The sequence below is a fragment of the Perissodus microlepis genome, chromosome 3, assembly GCF_051167445.1.
Source record: "Perissodus microlepis isolate ML-2025 ecotype Zambia chromosome 3, ASM5116744v1, whole genome shotgun sequence".
Classification (NCBI taxonomy): domain Eukaryota; kingdom Metazoa; phylum Chordata; class Actinopteri; order Cichliformes; family Cichlidae; genus Perissodus; species Perissodus microlepis.
This window is the reverse complement of record NC_140463.1, coordinates 3,782,175-3,806,849: the sequence shown is the minus strand read 5'-3', so window position 1 is coordinate 3,806,849 and position 24,675 is coordinate 3,782,175. Positions and strand designations below refer to the sequence as shown.

General features: G+C 39.4%; 1 protein-coding gene across 1 annotated transcript in view; it reads right to left on the bottom strand.

Moving 5' to 3' along the window:
* Positions 1-16,535: 16,535 nt before the first annotated feature.
* LOC146389482 (uncharacterized) overlaps positions 16,536-24,675 on the bottom strand; it is a 35,246-nt gene continuing 27,106 nt past the window's right edge. Inside the window, exons 8-10 of the mRNA XM_084912308.1 lie at positions 19,913-20,086; positions 18,748-18,794; positions 16,536-18,062 (exon numbers count right to left, since the gene is read on the bottom strand). Coding sequence (XP_084768434.1) covers positions 17,530-18,062; positions 18,748-18,794; positions 19,913-20,086 — 754 coding nt within the window. The 3' untranslated portion in view covers positions 16,536-17,529. The remainder of the gene's footprint in view (positions 18,063-18,747; positions 18,795-19,912; positions 20,087-24,675) is intronic.

The following is a 24,675-nucleotide window of genomic DNA, read 5'->3' as shown; positions in this document are numbered from 1 at the left end:
ATGAACAGCTGTAGAACACTTCTTTATTATTTCTTCATAAAACAAACACACAAGTTTGTCTGTAGATGATTTAAAGTGTGTCGTTGTGTAGTTAAAGCTGTTTGTGCGACGCCCTGACCTCCTGTGAATGAAACAGCCATCAGAGCCATCAGAGAGAGAGCAGGAAGTGTTGTGTGTTTGTGATGGACAGAACAAGGAAACAGTGATAATGATGAACATAAAGATCCTCTGATGACATGTTTGTGTTTCCTGTTACAGTAACACTTGTTCATCTGTTGCTCTCCTACACTTTCCTATAAATAAAGGTGAAAAAGTCCATTTAGTTTCATTTTCTAAAGCTTCATTTTCTAAAGCTGTGAAGTTACACTTCACATTCCTGCAGTCACATCAAAAAACTTCACTTTGGTACAACATCTACATGTTAACATGAAACACAGAGAGACTGCAGAACATCTGCACTTTGACCCAAACTGTTATAGCCAGAATATTTTCTACACATTTCAGACATGAAGTAAACCTTTATTTTGATTTCTTACATGTTCATGGATGGATCGACGTGTTTAAACTGCTTCAACATCAACGTCCCACGTCTTCTATTTAAATATGAACTGGGAATGACACGTAATCATCTGTAAATGGTTTGAGGCACACTGAGGCCACCTCAGGTTTTCAGGTGGGGAACAGCAGGGATCTGAAATCATATGAGATGTTAGTGAGTGAGAAGTTAGAAGAAAAAAAAAACGGACTTTAGATGGTGCTAAGTGATCAAAGTTGATCTGAAACAGAAGATAAATCCACTGAATCTTTGTACAGTTCATCTGGTGCTCACATGAATCCTGTGATGAAAGCTTTATTTCACTGAATATTTCTTCAAAGCTCATTTAACATGTTGAAGTAATGAATGAAAGTGCAGATTGAGATTGGATCACATGCTTATTAAGGTGTGTCATGTGACATGTTCAGTTTTGTCACACGTGTCTAGATTTCCCCTGATATCATAACTGCTGAAAAACTGATGATGGTGTGCTTGCTTCTTAGACTACCATGATCTGGATGACTGAGAACCTACACAGACACGTTCTGAAGGCTCCACACTTATTGTACTGATTTAACTGTGCTTATTGTCATCTAGCAAAGTTTGCTTTAATGTGTCTCTATTGACAACCCAAAGCATTTTTTTCCACTATTTATAAGAAGTCTTAAAATATATCTGCAGTGCTTGGTGTAAATTCAGTGATTCAAGCCACAGTTGGTTGTCATCTTCATTGAAAAATAAATATGAATAAATGATAATAATATATAATATAATAAATAATCAAATGTGATGTTGACATGTGTTGTTGGTGTTTGTATTTTCTGTAAATGTCTTTTTAATATAAATGCTTTGTTCCAGACAGACAGGGAGTCGCTATCAGGCTGTCCAAGCAAATCCACGACTGTAACAGGAGACTGAAGAAGATTGTAACGGAGTCCAACAGTCTGCAGTGGCCACCACAGTCCACCGTCTTCACATCACAAGGACAATTTCAACATGTCTGTGAAGTCTCCTTGCCCTTGTACTCATGCCTTGATGAACAAGTAGGTAGAGTTCAAATGTGGCTTTTCAGTGAATTTATAAGTACAATTTACTGTTACTGCTGCTGTTTTTGTTTTCTCAGGTTTGTTTCATGAATATTTCTCAGACAGAAGAAGGTGATATTCCAACGGACCTGAAAAGGAGAGCCGTCGATGCCTTACATTTGAAGACCAGAGCAACTGAAGAAAAGCTCTGACTCCAACGTGAGATGGACGCTGTGATTCATCATCTCCACCAGCAACACACTTACCTGGATTCATCAATAGACGACACTCAGGACTCTGGCTCCACAGCTGTTCTTCTTCACAGCATTATCCAGTTAGAGAGGAAACCGTATAATGCAATGATGATGTTCCAGCGTCATGTTGCAGTTGTTGCTCCTCCTCCACATGCTTATCTGCCAGAGTTTAACTCCACCTCTCAGACAGTCATGTCACCTGATCTGCATATTTTGCTGTACGATGACATCATCATAACGTTGACGAGGAGGGCGAGAAAAACTAGTTTTGTCCTGCAGATGGCGATCTTGCACCATGTTCAGAGAGCTGACACTTTGATGATGAGGATGCAGGTCTACTCAACTTACTTTTAGCCTGGGTTGGAGTATATATGAACCAGCTTCTACTCTGGTTTCACTGTTAAATACACTTGTTGGATTTCACTTGGAAAAGTTGAAAAATAAATATTTTATTGCAAAATTAATTGTTGGTACATTTTTTGAGGGTCAAATATCTTTAAGCTTGATTTGAGGAATGAACTGTTAAAGTGGAAAAAATGAATCAGGTTAAAATAGTGGTACTTTAAATGACTGAAGATGTATAAAGTAATTTAAATGTTGATGATGGGTTGTAGTGGGCTTGTAATGTAAATGTGGTCTGATTAAATATGACATTAATGGTGACGCTGCAAAAACCTGATAAAACAGTTCTATTAGTGGGTCTGTGTGATCAGCATCAGTGGGTTAAGGTGAGGCCTTGACTAGTAGAACGTCATGTTGGTGTATGACAACACATGAGCCAACATCAGACTCCGAGCGCTACGATGCTAAAGATCAGAAGATCCAGTGAGACATCATGCGTTACCTGGCAACAGCAGCCCTCATCTGACTTTATTGGAGGATATTTACACCAGCAACACTGTTTAGTTTGATATGACGGATTAACAACATGCGCTGTGATATCCAGTTCATCTTTAATAGATACTGGATCTAATCAGTGAGCAGATATTTGATCACCTTATTTATAACTATACTAGAAACAAATACAACTGTGTTAGTGATTCATGCAAATGTGCATATCAGCCTTTTAAGGTTTTGTAGTATTGAGAACAAAGAGGTTGTGTTAGGGCTGAAAACCCCGACTTGTTCTCCTTTGCAGGTCATCAAATGCACTACAGAAGTTTGTATTTGCACAAGCCTGTATATGTTTGATGGCTTTATTATTCTCTGTTCAAAGACAATAAATGTGGAGAATGTCTCATGTAGTATCAGCTTCATTTAAAATGACTGCAAACATTTAGAGAACATGTGCTCCTGTTTGTCCTACATTTCAACACTGAATGAACCCTGAAAATGTGTTGGGAGGTGGCAGATTGGAGTTCACATGAAATAGATAGATAGATATAGATAAGTATTTATTGTCATTGTCAGAGAACAATGAAATTGCGTTTGGAGCTTCCGTACAACCCATAAATACAATAATAAAGAAAATAATAAATACCCCTTAAAACCCAAGTGTAAATATTTAACCCAGTGTGACTCCAGTGCAATAAGACAATCCTTAGCAACAACATGAGAACATGACAAGTAATGTTCATAAGAAATTCAGACAAAGACCTGAGAAACATGACAAAGTACAACAATGCAACCTATACAATATTATTATTGTACTGTGAGATATGATGTCCGATATGATAGTTATCTATTTAAGAAAGAGGGGGGGGGGGGGGGGGGCAGGAGGGGGAAAGAGAATAAAGATATGATGCACCAATGCAGACCAGTTCAGTGCTATTAAAGAGTTGGATATGGTTATTGTCCGTGAGAGGGGGGCAGAGAGTTCAGAAGCCTCACAGCCTGTGGATACAGGCTGTTGGCCAATCTGGATGTTCTGGCCTGTATAGACCTGTACCTTCTCCCTGAGGGCAGCAGGTGGAAAAGGTGGCGCGCAGGGTGATGTTGGTCCCGCAGGATACTATGCACCCTCCTCAGACAGCGAGTGGGGAAGATATTACTAATCTCTGGCAGACTTGTTCCAATAATTCTGCCAGCTTCTTTCACCACCCGCTGGAGTGCTTGCTGATCGGCCTTGGTGCAGCTGGGGAACCACACTAGAAATCCATACGTCAGAACACTGCTGATGGCACAGTTGTAGAAGTTCAACATCAGAGATCTGGGAATGTTTGCGCTCCGCAGTCTCCTCAGGTAGTAGAGGCGCTGTTGGGCCTTCCGTGCAACTGAGGTGATATGGTTGCCCCAGGACAGGTCCTCGGTCACAGTTACCCCCAAGAATTTAAAACTACTCACCCTCTCCACCGCCTCACTGCCAATGAAGAGAGGCAGATGGTTGTTATGACCCTTCCTCCGGAAATCTACAATGATCTCCTTGGTCTTTTTGGTGTTTAAGACCAAGTTATTGTCGTGGCACCATGACTCTAGTTGTTGCACCTCTGTCCTGTAGTTTGTCTCATTGTTGTTGGATATAAGTCCGAGCACTGTAGTGTCATCTGCAAACAAACAAATATCGGCTGTATGAAGACTGGAAAATATAGATGATAAAAATATGCAGCCAAACATTTGTGGACATGAGCCATGAGAAATGTCTGTCAGTCAGCTTGATAACTCCATCTACTGTGGGCTACATATACTGGGCTGGTAGCTCCATAGTGTTGGAAAGAAACTATTAAATGTGCAAATCCATAGTTTAAAATCAGAGGCTCTTCTAACACTGGCAGCCATGTTGAGTTTAGATCACAGCCGACCACCGGCAGTCTGAAATGGAATGAAGCCCATTGACAGCCAGCAGGTCTAAACAGGAACGCACCCATTTGTATGCGTGACAATGATGTGGCTGCAGCTGACACAGGATTGTTTCAAACTAAACATCAGACGCATTTCACAGAGTTCACAAATAAACTCACGTTTTTATCTTTGAAGATCATCATAAAGTAGAATTTATGGTCCAGTAGAAACAGCAGGAGGTTTGAGCCCTTCTGATGCAGCAGAAACAGGATTTGGAGGAAGATGTTAATAGATTAGAAAGAATTGTACACTGTGAATCAATGCAAGTATTTCTAGATAGACAGATCTTTAATAATCCCTCAGGTAGGTTCCTCTGGGACAGTCACAGATAGCGACTCCAATTCTGACGTCCTTTGAAAGCCTGACTTTGAATTTTCATCACTCGTCATGTACACAGATGTTAATTCTACATATTCCTGGTACTGAACTCTGAATCAATATGAAGAAAATGCTCCTACTAATCTGCATATATGTTGATATCAAATCCTTTTCCAGCACATGGATAAATCTATATAAATCTTTCAATCTGATCAGAATGGGCACAGTGTTGTTATTGCAGCACTCCCTGATGTTTGAAAAGCTAAATGTCCATTTTAAAGTGGTCGTGTGTAGGACTGTGTTTCCTTCCTTTGTGCAGTTCTTGCAGTAAACATGTTTGAATGTTTCCTGTTCCCCTGATGCTTCTTCCTGTTGGATAAAGTTGGTTTGGAATAACATGTTCTTATAGGTTTAAATGAACTTCAAATTGTAATCCACTCACAAAACAGACATCCCATCTGTAGTACTGCCTCAGTTCTGGATGTTTCCACAGACTCCTCTGTGCACCTAAAGAAAAGGTCAGCAGCACATGTAGTTGGGACAATTCTTCATTTACAAACAACAGTCGCACAAACTATACAATTATTTTCCTCCAATGACAACTTTTCACTTGCAGAAATGGTCCTGTGTGATTTCTAGGTTGTGATATAAAAACTAGTTCCTAATGGCAGCAATTCACTCAGTAAACATGTGTTTCCTTCACCAACCTCACACACAGATCCAATAAGATCAGGAAGTGGGCAGTATAGTACAATATGTGTTATTTTGTACTGTACTGCCCAAACTAAAGATCTGCTGAAGTGTTGGAAATGATTCATATGTTTATTTTGGACGATACAGCAGAAGATCAGACATGAAAGTGGAGATAACACAGAAGACCTGCAGCAAAGGGTCAGAGGTCAGACTGGGCCACTGGATTCAACAATGAGCCAATGAAGTAGTGACTAAAGCAGAGCCCTGACGTTCTGACATTTATCACACAGTTAGAACAAATGTCTGCTGATGACTTCATCTCATGAAATGACTGATAGATGTCAATTCATTGATCAGCTGAGCTGCTGCTGATCTTCATCATGCACAGAAACATTCAGCTTGTTTCAATCAGTAAATAACTCCCACTACTCTCATTTTGAACTGTTCCCACTCAAAATGCTGTGAGAACAATGATCATTGTAGAACTTCATAAACATCACGTGTTGTTTTCCACATGTAAGATCAGCAAACATACAGAAACTTCCTGTTGCCACACACGGCCTCTAAAATCTCTTCCACGGTTTCTTTCTGAAGTCCACTCTGTGTGTCTGATCCACAGGAAACACAAAACAACAAGATCTTATTAACATGGTTTTCACTGTGTCTCCTTACAAAAAGTTCAACCAATGAACAAATGTGTATATTTGTGGAGGCCGAACAAAAGCATCACACATTTCTATGTTTCTATAAACTGGTGTCAAACACAAACATGAAGAGTTTCATTGACAGACTCCAAAATGCCCCTGCAGTGAATCAAAGGGAAATCCTACAGTGTGGAAAGAGAATCTTAACCCTTTAAAACCTGCCTATTTAAAACTTTTGGCATTCTTAAAGTTTGGTTAACCCTTTAAAGCCGGTCGGAGCGGGTAGTTTTTTACCTTCAGGGCCTCATCAGCCCAAACTGGTGTTTTTAAAAGTTATGTTTGACTTTCTGTATAGTTTCTGGGATGCTTAGAACTCAAATTGCACTGCTGGAAATAGTTTATTTTGATGCACATGCTTTTTTTTTTTTTTTTTGCAAATTTGCATTATAATATTTATTTTCGTTTTTCCTGAAGTATATAAAATTGGTGTATTTCAAAAATAAAACTATGAAGACACTCAAAATAAATTCCCTGTGGTGGGAAACTATTTTGTGCAACTTTTTTGTATTTACAGTTTTGAGGGACAAGCCTCTTAAATTTCTCTAACTAGAAATATATGTTTAAAACAAAAAAAAAAAAAACGTAAATGTAGCCTATTGTTAGCTGAGGTCCACACACAGTGTTTGACAGTGTAAACTGTGTAAAAGGGCTGCTGGTGGAGCTCACTAGGATGAGCAGGTGACCATGTGCCACGAGGTGGTGATTCATTGAAGCTCTTCTAACATTCTGGAGACAATCAGTACATGAATCTGTTCAACACGACAACAATTTGACTTCAATGTGAACGTTTGACATTAAATAACCTTCTTCATCCAGCTGACAAGCATCCTTCATCCTATGATATTAACAGTTCCTCCTGTTGATGACAAACCTCTGACATGATCTGCTTGAGGAGCTTTTTCATGTGAAGCTCTCTGAGCTCAGGGCTAAGTTGCTGTGTTTCATCTTTAAGAGCTGCTGCCTCCTCGACGTCCTTGTTCTGCTCATCTTCTCCTAATGACACCATTTCTGCTTCATATCTTTCACTGGGTCTACAGACAGATTAAGAGTATATCTACTGCTGTTCATTGTTTGTGTCAATATGGAGAAATATGAAAAGACAAACACAGCACATACAGAGAAATGTAGACAGGATGTGCAGCCAGTGCAGTAAATGGTCTAAATATCAGCTCTTTAGAAAATGATCCTGATTAACATGAAACTAACATCAGATGAGAAACACAGCTTCCTTGTTTCATGTCCAATAACAATAAATGAAGAGCTAATAAAGAGCTATTCTATTGTAAAATGCTGAGATGATTATTAGACAGAACCCAGCGGCTCACCAAAAGCCTGCATTGAAAATCTATATGAAAGTAATCTATGCTCATATATGGCAAAATCCTTTAACTGTCACTGTGTTTTTCATCTGTGCTCTTGTTGGTTGGACAAGTTTCTAAATGACAAAGAGCTCAGTGGACTTTGCATCCATCAAATCCTGTTAGATGTTTGGATTGTTTTTCCTTCACAGCTTTGTGATGAAGGCTAAAGAACAGAGATATGAACTATTGCCAATATGAATCCTGATGCATGACGTGGGCATAGACCCACCAAAGCAACACTCAGCTCACCTCATTCCAGGCGCTTGTCTGCTGGAGACCATGAGCCTTGTTAGTCACACATTAGCACCGTGGTAGGAAACAGCCTCCATCATTTCATTAGATCTGAATTTGGACTGTTTCCCTCTGGATGAGAACCAAGTCTGTCAAATCTATTGATCCAACACAAACTATCAAACACATTGGCTCACAGTCAGATTGGTTTTGTATGGATGGTGTAACAGGGGGCTGGGAAAGGATGCTGAAAGCTGAATATAATACAGAACAATAACAGGACATATAATAATGTAGCAAACATGATCTTCAACAGGCACACTTCTATTATTCATGATCACAAACACAAAGAACTTGTGCAGCCCTGATATCAGCCCTAATATATGAGTGTGTTTGCCCAAAGATTGAAACAGCATCAACATGACAGCTGTAAGAAATCTTCTCTCAGCCTTGTTTGGCAGAAGATCCCTGCAACAAAGATTGTAGCTGAAAGATGACGTGTGTAAAGTTTGCTCTTTGGGAGGGTTGAGGCTGTTTTTAGATCTTTGATAGTTTCCAATCCAGTTCTGAAAGACAGAAATAAAAACAACATCATTAAGATCAGATCATGGAGCTGTTTTCTGCCTTGTTTCTATCTTCACATTACAAGACTTTACTACAATAAAGATGCTAACATGTTTCTGTAGGAACAACATCACTGAATCTGTAACAACTGGAGGCAAACCAGTGGCCTCTGCTGGGATCACTGGTGAGCCAACAGTTGTCATTCCTTGTTGGATGCAGATTTCAGGGCTTCCTTTTGCTCCTCCATTATAACTGTTCTCTCCTCTCAACAAATGATGACACAAAGGAATCAGCAGTGACAAAGATGATGCTGAAGAGAAGCACACATTTCACACATATAACAGACCAGTCCAGTTACACACACCTCTGCTTGACATTAGGCCTAAAACAAAGACACAAAACACTAACTTGACTCTAAATAGAAGAAACTCGCAGCTTTTTCTGTTCTGTGCTTATTTATATTTGACACACATGCTTCTCTTTGTGCAAACACACATTGCACTATAAGGGTAACCTAGCACACAATGATTGGACAGCACAGCTGATGATGCTGGGAGATCCTATACAAAGCAATACAGAAACACTGAGAACAAAAGTTTAAACATTGATTATATTGAGATAAGCAGCCGACCCAGTCTAGATAAAGGCGAGCAGCTGGGACCGCTCTTGCGCGAAAAACAGATTTCCAGTGTTTCCATGTGTTTGTGTATGTCTGATGTCTTTACTTATACTGGTCAATAGACTTTAGTGAACACATTATTGAAAGATGTTATATAAAAAATAAAAATTAACTGTTTTTCAAGTATCTTTATTGCTCTGAAGCAGTTGCATTATAATCAATCTGGTCCTTTTTGGCCATTTAAAATAGCCTTAAATAACTATTGTTATATTTGTTGTAGTTTCTGCTCCTCTTGGAGAGACAACACTTGAAATGACATTTTTGAATTTCAATGTAAGTTTTAATTTAAGTTAAAATGGATTGAGCTCTAACTGTCTTGCTTCGTTCATGGGAGTAAGTCTCTGAACCAGCGGGTCCTGCAAGTGCAGACCTGACAGTGGTCCTTTGCCTTCCAGCCATCCTTTGAATGTATTTGAGTTGAACTGAACCAAAATGCCAGATAGTTGCTTTGCTATTGGATGCACTAATCAGCATTTATTTAGCGCTGCCAGAAGGGCGTAGAGTATGACAGCCACATGTTAGCACACCTCTCCTAACCCTCCTGTTTTTGGCATGATGCTATCTCAGATTGATTGAAGCCAGTGTTATTAATGATTCTTATTGCTCCTTGTTGGAATGTATATATATTGGTTGGAAATGCTCTTCATTAAGGACGACACCTGTCACTGGTTTAATATGATGCAGTTCCTCACTGTGGCCACCTGAGGCCAGTAAGCTCTCATCAGTCAGTATATCTCTGTTGACAGTGTTTTTATCAGTTTAATAATATCTGTGTTCACATATAGAGTGTCATTATCACACTGATGAATATTAGTGCTGAAACGCTGCAGTGAATGTGTCCTAATGTCAGTATTATTGTATGTGGACAGTTGTAGTTACTGACAGTGACCACTGAAGGAAATGGAAATGGCTCCACAGAAACAGACTGACGAGTCAGTCACAGCCCCAAGCAGCAGGTATAACATCGCCTCAACATTAGGGATGGGTACTGGTATCCGGTGCCATTATGGCACCAGACCGAAAAGCAGCGCACATTTCTGTGCTTTATTTCGGTGCTTTTTTTTCCTGAGATGTCATACACTTTAGATTCTAGCCAATCATTTTACGTTTCCAAGGATAGTAGGCGGGCTAGATAGAATTATCTGCCGTCATTCAAACATAAGTTGAGCAATGGTTTAACCGATTTTCTATCAAACCATAAAGGGATGCCGGATTTAAACAGAACAGGATGTAAGTTAAGGAAATATAAGTTTGACTACGGAGCACATCTCCTTCAGCTTTCACGATGATGGATTGCATTTCTCTCAGTCAACTGACTGTTTAGGGGGGAAAAGTGGCTAATAGTTAGTTGGCTCTGTGTTTGTGGATGTCTGTGGGTTATTGTTTGTTAATCACACTAGGAGTGAACAAAAGCAGAAAAAAAAACCCTGTAAAGATGCAGACTGTGAAAGTCTGGTTTATACCATAAATCATACCAGCTGTAACTGAGTTTTGTGTTTTAAGTTTAAGTTATAAACACGTGTCAAGACTTCTGTCTCCCAGCAACATTGCTGATGTGATCCTCCTTTTTTTATTCCCTATTAATGATCTACGGTAATTTGCAATATTGCCCCCATAAAATAATAAGGCTTTAATGAAATCATTGTGATACAGAGATTTGGATTCTTGTACATGCTTTGGATAAAAAAGTAATTTTGTCAACACTCAATGTACTTCTGTGTTTACCAACTGCTCCTCAGTCCAAACTGACTTTATGGTTCATACGTGTCAACTCAGGGAACTCCTGACACACACACACGCAGAAGGAGAGAAACAGAAAGATCATTAATGCAGAGGATTGCAGCAGCTCTTGGATTTTCACTCTCTGCCGGATTTTAGAGGAACAGTCACATAAATTTCATTCCAAATTTTTCGCCTTTGCTTCAATTAAGATGCGTCTTTAAATCCTTTCTTGTTCAAATAGTTTATTCACATAGTAAAGAAGTAGCTCGGGAACTCAGTAAGTAGGAGCAGCGATAGTTTAAAGACATTTTCTAAAATAAAAAAGATTTCATCATCTGCAGTTTGTGAAAACTGCAGTTAAAAAACAAATCAGTAAATTCACAAATGATGGACTCTTTTCAGAGGTACGCTTCATGTACTGATTAACATACAGTTCAAAGATGTACATTAGGGTGCACACTGGTTATGTGGATTTTGCTATATGAATATGCTCAAGAGTCTATTTGAGCTAAAAACTTGAAATATATATATGTATATTTTAAATCAGTAGCATAGATAAAATGTTTTTGGATAACAAACGAGTCACATTTTAAACACTGTTTGAATAATCAAAGAGATATTTATAAAGGGCAGGCTACAACAGACATGCTTACCGGGAGCAGAGAAACACGCTGTATTGTCTCTTCTGCATAAGCCACACCAGAAACGCTCTGTGCGGATAGCAAAGCCTGCGCTGTGGGAGTGTCTGGACCCTCCACGCCGGGATCTGCCGCACAACCTCGCACTGGTCCCCAGGGGCACGGCAAACTTGTAAGCCCTAGTTCGGCTCCCGAAAAAGATGCTCGAGTTGTTCTTGTGTCCAACAAAAATTAGTTCTAATATGTTTTATTTTTAATGTTACTGCGTTGAAGTTAGCACAATTTAAATTCAAAAAATTATTAGTCTCTTAAATGAATGGCATCTTGACGTGGACTCGGTGAATGGCTTAAACAAATGAATACATTGTTTTACATCTCGTGCACTTGAGTCCACTCCAATGAAACTCGAATAGTAGGTCACACAATATGGAGATGATGACTTGGCATTTGTTAGGGAGGAGTGTAAGTATAGAGAGGAGGAATTCCTACTTCCCATTCATGTACTCTGCAATGTGCATTGTGTCGAAACTGTCCTTGTAGCACGTTTACTTTTTTCAGATTAAATAGCTGAGAAAAAAAGCATCAAAGTTGAGGTAAGTGTTCACCATAACTAAACAGTATCGTGTTTTTTTTTTTTAACTAGTTTCCGAGGGTGCCACACATGCTAATTTGGTGACTGCGGGAATGTGTAAGGAATGTTTTGGGACTGTACCCCTGTCTGATCTTAAAAAACTAACTTTGTTGTTACATTACAGCAATATTGAGGAAACATTTTACGGTTGATCATGGAGCAGGATGAAGGTCAAATAGAAAGTCCCTGGGACGCTTCCGGTTATGCTTCCATCCGGCGTAGTCATCTGACCGTTCCATGCTATATCGCCCTCCTGATCTGGAGTGGTCAGGAGGTTTTTTGTTTTTTTTCTTATACGCTTATGGTACCCGATGGAGGAAGCATCCCGAGCTCTCGGAAGTAATTGACCGGGATGAACCGACGGTCATCTGACTCCTTGATGTGTGTAAAACTAGGCTGTTTTCTTTTAGGGTTTCTGTTTTTCTGTCTATCCAGAGTTTTCTGCTAATGAGAAAACCTGTTGCAAAAGTAGCTCAAAAAATGAAGAAAATCTCTTTACTTTGGTCTGAGAAGGAGTGGCTGCACAAAACCAGAAATACCTAATCGGGGTGATTCAATAAAATTATTTAGGATAGAGTTCTGAATATGTGCGCGGTGCTTTTTTTAACTAAGGTTTTTTTTTTGCTTTTTTTTTTGTTTTTTTACACATACAAGGACTTGAGACCTGTATGAAATTATTTGCTAGGTTACAAGTATTGAGAAATACTAATTTCGATTAGAGGGGTAGTTGACTCCTCCTGGATGTTTGTAAAACAAGACCGTTTTCTCTTAGGATTTCTGTCTGTCGAGAGTTTTCAACTAATGAGAAAACCCGTTGGAAAAGTGACTCTAAAAAAAGAAAAGTCTTTCCCACACAATACCTCATCCGAGGGTGTAAAATTGTTTGGGGCCAATTTCTAAATAGGACCGAGTTTTGAATATGGGCGCGGTGCTTTTTTTTTTTTTTAAACTCTGGGTTATTTTTACACATACAAGCAATGGTGTAGCTTGCCTCCCCCCGGCACTAATATATATATATATATATATATATATATATATATATATATATATGCAATCCGTTACTAGTCAGATAATCTTAAAGGTTTTTATTTTATTGCGCCTGTAATAAGATTAACGTAAGAAAGCAAAATAAAGCCGCTATTGAAAAAAGAAATAGCTTTTTACCGAGAAAATGGTTATCAAGATCATTGTCATAATACTGAAACAATTAAACAGAATCCAAACTATGAGTTTGTCTGTGAAAAACTAACTGCTGCAATCCTTCTCTCTGTCTCTATACACTCATCAGAAATCTGCTGCGTTACCCCCCTGAACTTTTCCTCCCTCCCCAGTAACCATAGCCCTCCCTCTCTGATCAGAATTATCCCTGAAGCATCCCCCCCAGGAACCACACCTCCTTTTTTTCCCACCGGATGTGATTAGTCACACATATGGAATCGATTAGTCACTTCCGGAGTACTTCCGGTAGGGTCTGTTACGATTCGATGTTGTCAGTGTTTTGTTTTAAGCGTGACTGTTATGTGTTTCCTGTTTTACTTTGACGGTCTGTCTTATCTCAGTGTGTTCAGTTTACGCTTCCTTGTCTCGTCAGTTCTGATTTGCCCCAGCTGTGTTTCCCTCCTGTTGTCCATTCCCTGATTGCTCCCTCTATGTATTTAAGCCCTGTGTTTCAGTTTGTCATGGTCGTGATCTCCCCCCGTGTTGTAAATAGTTGTCGTATATAGATGTAAATATTAGTGATGGGCAGATGAAGCTTCATGAAGCACTGAAGCTTTTCATCCAATTGGTTCATCCCAGCGCAAAGCTTCTTGAAGCTTCATTTGCTCTAGTAGGACACCTACTGGACGTAAAAATATTAGTTGGCATGAATTTGAAGAGTGTGGCCTTTTGCACACAGCCTGTAAATGTCGACAACAACAGCAGTGTGTAAAACATGTATATTGTAGTGATGGCAGTATACTGTGTATATTTATACTGGCAGTATGGAAAATGATTATTTGGAAATGCTTAAAATGGAAATGATCATTTACTGTGAGGTGAGGTGTGGTTGGAGTGTGGACAGTAGTTGTGCTTTTGTAACGTTGAGGTATGAACAGCTACACACTGCCTGTTCACATTTTATTCTGTAAAAACTAAATTTTCACTGCTTTTATGACCTTTTTAGTGGGGAGAACATAGCTAGGATTTAATGATTTAACAAATCTTTTAAATCCTTTGTCCTCCACAATGCTACATGGCTGGGAGTCCTCAATCACCATGCTAACCAGGTCTTCATCTATTTGAGATTGTTCTCCTGAGGAAAGACAATAAAGACAAAGCACAAATATAAATATCACACACGTAACTTATTACAGTTGTATAATATTGTTATCTCATTTAGTAACATTACTGCATGCTATATTATCATGGCATTTGATGGCTCACCTGGTCTTGCTCCACAATCGGTGTTCCCCTTATTCTCATGCAAAGCTCTGTAGTGCCTAAGCATGGATGAGGTGTTGTTGTTATATCCCAGCTCCCTGGCACATAGCAAACACTTCACCTTGTACAAAAGTCAAGACAGCTTAACATAAATTGTATTGCACCATCAGTATTATGAAAATACATCTTCTGTAGAAATTTACATGCCTTGTTGGGAGGAATAAAATCAAAATGTTCCCACACAGGGGAGGACATCCTCCTCTTCTTAGCTGGCTCCATTCTCTCCTGACTTTCTCTCCTCACTCTCATAAACCTCCAAACTGTCTCCAAACTCTCACTAACCGCAACTCTCCATCAAACACCCACATTTTTGAATGAAGTCTGAGGGGTTTATATCGCAATCATAGCTCACGGCAAAGTTCGAACCACTTCATGAACCAGTCACGTGGTACAGCCGGGCAGCGAGGCTTCGGACGTCATCATTTTCAGCTCCTCCCATAAATGAAGCAAGCCTCGATACGCGCATCGCGGAAACGCCCCCTCCATTACTCGACACAAGCTTCGAAGCCTCGATACAGAACGTCACATCACTAGTAAATAGTTGTCGTATATAGATGTAAATAGTTGTCGATACTTTTTCTTACTCGGTAGCTGTAGGAGTGAGAAGCCATTTTTCTTTGGGAACCTTTTCTCCTGTTTTTGGTTAGGGAGGCAGGTAAGACACCTGTAATTTTCGTTTGGGGTTTTCTGTGAAGGTAAGCCAGCTGCATTTCATTTCTAGAGTTTTTGTTTGTTTGTTTGTTGTTTTGGCCATGCTCACCCTGACGCCTGCTACCTTTTGGGACTTGATAAATTGACTGGCTGTTGTGAAATCCGTGGTAGCTGTTTTTTTGTTGGTTCGTCTTCCTTGAGAGCAGGGAGTGTGGGGGCATTTCTCCTTATTTTTATTTTTCTTATGTTGCACGCCAGTTTTCCCTGGGCTGGGGTGTAACAGGTCAAAAGGTCAAGGTTAGGGTCATCAATCAAACTCGCATTATTCAGTGACACAAGCTGTACACCTTTTTTTTTCTGCTGCTTCCTTGCTCTTTATTCTTGCCATCACTTCCATTTCCCTGCACTGTCAAACTCAATAATACTTCAAATCATTTCCACGGTCCAATCATTGTCTCAGCTGCCTTCTTTGAAGCATGCCTCTATCTTCAACTACAGCACCATCAGCATCCAGACTCTGTGGGAGTCTAACCGTCAAATAGCTTCATGAATATCTGTATCCCAATAAATCAGGTTTAGTTTTTCCACACCATCTCTCCGTATGGGATTATTTCAATCAGTATAGAAAATATTCATAAGTGGGAAACAGTAAGATGATCATTACATTTTAATTACAAACACACATTTACTGACAAAAAAGTAAGTTGTAAATCAATGATCATATGCATTGAGTTACAACCAATTTTGTTGTCTTAACAAAGACAATGAAAGCCTTAAACTGAAAAGAAGGTATCTGATTAATATCTGAAGCATTAAGTTAAATCATTTAACACCAAGTATTACAGACACAAATCACGTTTGTGACATGTCATTGAGGACATCAGCATATTTGAAAATGCTTCAAAACTCAGGCTTGTGAATGATTCCAACAGCTTCATGCATCTGTTAAACTTAGCTGAAAAACAAAACATTGAACAGTTTTTTTACAGAAACACAATAGTAGAAGCTACAGTAGTTAAAGACAAGCACGTTAGCAATGTAATGGTGCATTATATAGGAAAGCCAGAAGCCACAGGAAAGATGATCCCCTAACTTCCCAAACTGTAGGATGGATTTTGTCTCCACGGGGACAGCTCTGATTATGCTGCACAAGCTCCGCCCTCAGACTTGTCTCCGTGTGTGGCTCGTGTTTCATTTGTCAAGCTTTAATAAACTGTAGAAGGAATAAGTGTGCTCCCATATGGAGCGCCACTTACGGTCCATTTATTGTTCTGACACAAACAGAGTAAATGTAAGGGAACAGCCACTGCATTTTAACAGCTGGACTTAGCCCAAAATCAGCTGTTAAAAGAAATCTATGAAAACGCTTGTTGCACAGTCGAGCTGGTGTAACAGAAAAAGAAGCAGGGGGTTTAGCAGGCAGAGGTTTGCAAATAAGAATCACGGAATTGAAACAAAGAGCTTGATTAGTGTGAAAGTGAGCTGTAGCCCCATCAGAGCTGTGATAAAGAAGGAGTTTCTCCATCAGGAACTAATGTCTGAACAACAATTATTCATAATTGATTCTTTATTAGTGTTTCTGTATACAAGATCTTAGTGTCCAACATAAAGGCTGAAGCTGGACTCTCACACCACACCAATGCTGCCGTTACACTGTCAACACACCACTTCACCACAATTGACATCAGGACAGACTGTCAGAGGTTCACTGCCAACATTACAGCATGTAAACATAAAATACAAGGAATGCAATATTTGTGTAACATATGAACACAACACTGTGAGAAAGCAACCAGGTTTAAAAACTATTGAGCCAATATTTTCAGCTTATATGGCTGAAACATTTTCAAATGATAAGCTTTCAACAATAAGTGAAAGAGTAAGAGCATGTGGAGAGTTTGGAAACATCCCACTAAGAAATCAAATCAAACATTTGGATTCATTTTAATGAGCTCAGACTTGTTGAAAATGCAGAGGAGCTGGTTGTGAACTGAGCTTCAGAGAAACACAACATACTGTGAAGCTTTGAGTGGAAAAAGACACAAAAACAACACGTGGATCCTGGAATAATCGGAGCTTCCATCTTTAAAGGACTGAAGAGGAAGAAGTTTACAAGGAATCATTTAGAACACTTTAAAACATTAAAACATGATTTAAAACATTAAAATCAGTTAAAAACTGGTTGAATCCATGAGTGAAAGAGTCAGAAATGTACAGATTGAACTGATCTGTTCTCTAACAGGAGGACACTCTTTACACTCCACTCAGCACAGAGTCACTGAGGAATCAGGATTAACCCAAAATCCAGGATAAAGACTTTCAGTGAATGTGGTGTTGAAGGTGTGGAAGTGGATCAGAGTGTCAGAGGAGACTCTGTAGAAGGACGGAGTGCCAGCAGGACAGTCCACATACACTGCTACTCTGTTAGAGACGGAGGAGGAGGAGGACGAGGAGATGGATGTTTTTATCTTATTGTGCCTGACAGACTGAGGACCATCATCAGAGCAGCTCACACTCCAGGACTGGTCATTGAGTCCAAACACACAGTCATTACTGCTTCCTTCCCTTCTGATTCTTCTGTAACTCACTGATATATCAGCGTTTTCTCTCCACTCGACCTCCCAGTAACAGCGACCAGTCAGACCATCTCTACACAGCAGCTGCCACTTGACATCAAATCTGTCTGGATGATCAGGATATGACTGAACCTTCTCCACATGTGTCACCTTCCTGTTGTTGTCAGACAGTTGGAGCCATTTGTTTACTGTGTTTGTGTCGATTGTGAGTTGACAGGAATCTGATGGAGAGAACAAACACAATCAAGCTGCAGTTATTGATCCATCATCTGTTCATTGATTGTGTTGAGATTTAAATATATATTTTAAGGCTTATTTGCTGATTATATTGTTTTATGTATAAAAAAGGGCCAGCTTTGAGACTAGGTCACAGGCTGACAGGAAACTGCATGTTGTTTGTAGAGTATGAGCAACAGACAGAGTGAAACTAAGTTCAGACAGGTTGCCCTGGCAACAGACCTCAGAAAGGGGAAGTTATTGCAAGCTGCACAGGAAGGTTTAGTGCACAGGCATATTAATAAATCAGACACAGAAAAGAGGAACTGAGTAGAAGGAGTTTGTTTGTAATGAGACTGTGTGTCACGTGTGTGACGTCTGAAGTACCGAAATAACACTATGTAAGACACATGTTGAGCTAAAAATGTTAGAGTTTCTGCAACTGGCTTTTGGGGCTGTGCAGGGTTCTCTCTTCCGGAAGACGATTGAATAAAACAGAAATATAAATGTTTTGACCACTATGAGTCGGGTTTTCTCTGTTCTATCGTGGGGATAAAAGGATCGGGTTTTAATAATTGACACTTTGATGATGACTCCTGACATCAGAAATGTGAATGAGTGATGTGACAGTTTGAAGATGGTTGAATGTGTGCTGCTTTGTTTTCATGAATCACATTAAAACACACTTACACTTCCTCAGACCTGGTCTCAACCATCGGACTCCAGCAGGCTCCAACCTGAAAGGAGGAGGGGGGTCAGACCAGCACAGTCAGCATGCACACATGGACATTACATGGCTCTCGTACACATGAACATTCACAGTGTTCATCAAAGTGAAAGCCCGGGGGAATGAATTGTCTGTGGTGTCTGTTTTTGTTAACAACACTCTGTATCATCTGCCTGAAGAAAGAAATGCGAACAGTTTATCTCCATGATGTGAAAGGTCTGTAGAGATGTGTTTGTCCCATTTCCTCATTCTGGACCTTTCCAGGTCCTGGATGGAGGAAAGACAGCACAGATGAGCCTCTCTAAAGACCTTATTGTCTGTTGCTTCATGACTGAGGCCAACAAGACAGTGACAGAAACAGGACAGGACTGGATGATGGCCAATTTCTCCAGACTGCACAGGGTTATATCTTTGTATTAGTTCTGACACATTCATCAATACCATATCTCGAGTCATTGGAGAAAATATCTGAGTAGAAAAAGGTCAGATTTTTACTGTAAAAACCACAAACATGTTTAACCAATCATTTTCAGAACTTGAAATGCACATAAAATTTGTGCATTTTAAAAAGTGATGCACACGTTTTGCAAACAACATGACTGCAACTATTTCCCTAAAAATGCAGCCAAGGCCTCAGGTGGTTTTATATAAGCATTTCAAACTTCACTATGTCACAACCCGGCTCAAGGACGTGATAAGCAAGTGGGATAACACATACAGTCTTTTAAAGGCTGTAAGATATTTTTAATGAAAATAAGGTGAAGAAAGTTTAACACAATTTAAATGATATAGCAGCCATAACAAAAGCACCGAATGAACACGATGGATGCCAGACAGAGATTCAATCAAGGTGGCTTTATATGCTGGGACTGGCCTTCTCAGGTGTACTGCATCTATAATTGGGTCAGCTCCACCTACCACTTACCTGAAAAAGACAGGCAACAAGAAAAGCAAAACACAAGGCCAGCCCACTGGCTGTCACAACTAGTAGAACTGACACACAAAACCAAACAATGACTACAGGGTGTGATTGTTCATGTCTCATCTGCAGGAAACAGAAAGGAAGTGAGTGAAGGACACAGGAAATGTTTCCAGCTCTTTCTCCTCTATCAGACATTCTCTCCATACCTGAGAGTGCTGAGTCTCCAGCCTGGATCCTTCAGTCCAGCCGACAACAGCTTCATTCCTGAGTCTCCTGGATGATTGTAACTCAGGTCAAGCTCTCTGAGATGGGAGGGGTTGGAGCTCAGAGCTGAGGCAAGAGAAGTACAGCCTTCCTCTGTGATCAGACAGCCTGACAGACTGCAGACACACAAAACAACAATCCATCTGTCAACAATAATTTTCTGTTTGTCACATACAATAACATCTGTCCATTTACATGCATTACATTTAACTTTATTTATAAGTGACAATTCCCAACAGACAACAGCAGTCATCTCAAGCTGTTTAACAGTGTAAGGTAACGGCAATATACTACAATATTAGAGAGAAAGCCCCAACTATCAGACTATCTACTTTGAGCAGCACTTGGTGATGGTGGGAAGAAGAACTACCTTTGACACAAAGATCCTCCCAGTGAATACAGGCTCCAGGAGGAGCATCTACCATGACTGGTTGCAGGGTGAGGGGAAAGAGAAGAGATGAGCTCAGAGAGACAAGAACAAAATACAAACTAGGGAGAGAGAAGACAAAAGTTAAGGACATGCAGTAGTGACATAAGTAGTAATATACCTGTACTTTTTTTGCCCCACCCCCCCACCTTGTATTCTTCCACAGTACTTCACAACTGCCGCAAGGTATATCGTTTTAACTTTTTATTTTTTCACCTGAATGTGCGTTGGAGCCGACTATGCTACCCGCACAGAGCGTTTCTGACAGTCGGGGCTCTGCTTATACAATAGAGAAAAGCAACAATACAGAGTGTTTCTCTGCTCCAAGAAATCCGAGGGCCTTTCACAAGGTAAGCATGTCTGTTATACCCAGGGCATAAATGTCTGTATGGTGGTGCTGATTATTCAAACCCTGTTTAAAATGTGACACATGTTGTCCGAAAACAATTCCTCTAAATTTGCAAAGTTACTGATTTAAAAAATATATATTTTCGAATTTTTAGTTGCATGTCAAACATATGATAGACTCTTGAGCATATTTATATAGCTAAATTCACAATGGTATAACCGTGCTAAATAAAAGAGGCCCAAGCACCAATGCACTCTAATCCACTCCGCTAAACTGTATGTTGATAAGTACATGAAGCGTACCTCTACAGCTGAAAACAGTTTGTATCCACACTCTGAGGGTCTGCTGAATTGTTTTTAATACGGCACTTTTTGACAAACAGCAGATGTTGAAATCCTCTTTATTGTAGAAACTGTCCCCAAGCTATTGTTGCTCATACTTACTGAGGTCCCTAGCTACTTCCTTACTATGTCAGTAAACTTTTTTGAAAAGGAAGCTGGTGTAGATTTAAAGAAACATCTTAATTGAAGCAAAGGCAAAAAAAACTGGAATGAATTTTATGTGACCGTTCATATTAAAGCCAACAACAAGTGAAGATCCAAAAACGGCTCCAATCCTTTGTATTAATGATCTCCCCCCTCTCTCTCTCTCTCTCTCTCTCTCTCTCTCTCTCTGTGTGTGTGTGAGTGTGAGTGTGTGTGTGTGTGTGTGTGTGTGTGTGAGTGCCCTCACAGAAGGAAGGTCACAGCAGGAGCTTTTCTCAAACGCATTACCAATCAGTTTTTTACAAGAAGTGTAGCTCATACAATGGTATAAATGTATTCTTTGCGATACTTTATAAATATGAAACTAAAGATTTTGAGTTCGTGCACATTGTGAAGCAAGAATCTAAATATTTGTGTCACAATGATTTCTATAAAAGCATGTTGTTTATGGGGATAATGCAACAAATCTTTTGCGCGTCCTATTAATGATCAATGATAATTGAAGAGGAACCCTGGCTCAGGACATTTTCATGACCAGTGACAGCGCAGACAACTACTAATGAGAGAACCTGTTTTATCATCATAAAGACTGTGATATGAAGCATCGTTAAAGTGTCACTTCAGTAATGTTGACTCATGTTTTTAATAACGACTTTTAAACACTAAACTCTAATTTCTGTGGTTATTTTAAGTTTACAGAATATAACATGTGGTAAGACGACGAGTTTTACTTCTCACTGTCCGTGTTATGTGTATCTATTTATCATGTATGCTACTTTGCTCTGTGGACTGTAAAATGTTTCATTGTGTTCATGAAATAAACCAGACTTTCACTGTCTGCATCTTTTACTGTTTTTCTGCTTTTGTTCACTCCAAGTTTGACAAAACCTACAGATATCCAGAGTTAACTCACTAACAATGTGGAGCAGTCACAGTGTATTTAGCTGCTTTTTCCCTGAACACAACCAACTGAGAGAAACGCCTGTAGTCCTCACTTTGGTCATTTGAACGCTGAAGGAGAGTTGTTCCATAGACACCTTATACTAGTGTTTCCTGCACTACTATGTTCTATTTAAATCCAGATTCCTTTTATAGTTTGCAGTGAAATTTGTTAAACCATTGCTTAATGGGACAGAAGTACAAGTCACTCTTTACTAACACATTTGTAGATGAGTTTATTGCTGAACAACACAGCTAGCAGTCTCACACACTCTTTAGGTTTTTCAAGTTATGTGTGTAAGGGTTTAGTCTATCAAACCTTACCCTTTTCTCCCCAGTATCACAAGAGTATGACTTCCAAAGTACGGCTCAGTAAACAACCAACGATTCTAAAGCCAGAACAGAAAGATACAGTTGGAAGATGAATGATTGCATTTTTATGATACGTAGTAAAACGACCCCCTCTTCTTCTTCTCTGTGTTGTTGTTGTTGTTGTTCGTGTGTGTGTGTGTGTGTGTGTGCCTTAGAAGTCAAATAATACATTAGCCATACTTAAAAAAAACATCTGAATTTCATTTAGAACTGAGATTCTAAGTTGTAAGCAGAAATCTTATGCACAGCCAGAAACATGTTTCCCCACTTTCACAATGCTGAGGTGACAAATCCACAATCCCCCAACAAATGGTTTTGTTACACGCGGGTGTGAAGGGCAAGCTTTACTTACACAACCTCACACACAGTAGATTTTTAAAGTTTTTGGGTACAGGGGTTTAGCCACAGATGCAACATCCACTATTGATAAAGATCACTCCACCTGTTTATTTCGTAAGAAATTAAGCATCTTTATTAAGCTCTTACTTATAAATGTCTACACAATAATAGACACCGTGTGCTCTGTGACATTATAGTCTTCTACTTCTGCTTCCATTGGTTTGCATTTTAAACTCCCAGCCTTTCAGTTTGTTATGAACGACTTATATTTCTAACATTTTGTGATATAAAAGTGAACCATGCGACTTTTTTTTATTTTCTGTTTGATGGAAGGACTTAAGACACGAGTTATTTAAACAATTCTAAATGACAGTGTGATGGCCATAGTACTTTATGTGGGCCAAATGTGTTAAGGATAATGTTTATCAATGTAAAATTGCAAAGAACTTGTGGATAGAATATAACATTTTGTAAATGGGTACCTCAGAAGCTGTACTGGCAGATCTATGTATGTAAGGTAAAACTTTCCACAGTACTTCCACTTAAGTAACTAAACACATAAAGTCACCCTTACCAATAATCCACTGCTCCTTGAAAAAGTAGCACAAACAGACAACTGACTGAGCGATGATAAGTAGAGCTACCCGAGGCCGATACTCAAGCAGAAGAAAATTAAAAGTTGTTGTTTTTGTGGCTCGAAAAATTAAAGAAAGTATGTTTAATAATTCAACAAGACCCGCACCTTCAACACATGTACATTCAAATTTTGGAACAGGCTCAACATTGCTGTTGTTCAATAGTTTTTACCCGTTCGAAAAAGTCATTTTACGGCTTTAATGTTTCCAGCTGGTAAGGAGAATGAGTGCATTTCAAGTGAGCGTCCAAAGGCTTTAAACATCTGCTTTGTCTGTAACGACAGTATCAAACTACAGAGCATTGTTTTTACTAAAATTCAACATTTTCAGATGAAAATTTGGCTGCTTTTTGTTTTTTTCACTGTAACACCCACCTCAATGCCATTTTTAGGATGTTCTTGGTGATCCCACCTTTTTCATATTTATGCTTTTGGCACTGAGGGTATCTAATACGCATGTTGTCACTGTGTTTTTGTACTACCAGCTGTGAGGGCTCTGCTTTTGCTTTGAGCAGTCTGTTTTTATTTTGTCTCGTGACTGTGTGTTTTTTTTTTCAAACGAGATCCTCGTCAGTTTGATTTTGTTACCACAAACTTTGTGTGAAGTTCACAACAGAGGTAAAGAGATTTAAACACCCCAGTTTAAGGAGGCTGGCAGGGGTTGGACCACCTGCACAGGACAGGTGAAGCAGAGAGTGTCCGGGGAGATGTGCAACAGAAGCAGAGGGAACATTTTACAAGATGATAAATGGCAGATTTAGGTGATTAAGGATTTGTTGACAAGATTAAAAGACACGTCCGTCAGAGTTCAACAACATTACAGTTTGATTAAATAAAAAGTTTTTAAACTACACAAGGGTCATTTTCTCCTCTGATAGTAATCATAGTAAACATGTCAAGAAAGAAAGAGTATAAAGAAAAATAGTAAATGTGTGTCTAATTAAACTCTTCCTGTGAACCTTATATATGTTTGGTGTTACAAACTTGAAGAAGCACAGAAAAGATCATCAGACATTAATCTAATCAGTTTTCAGCCTTCATTCATATTGAAAAGTTGAAATCTTCCCTGCTAGACCCAAGTGCAGCGTTTAACACCGTTGGCCATAACATTTTATTACAGCTATTATTAAATGGAGAGTCCTCTTCACACACTGAGGTTA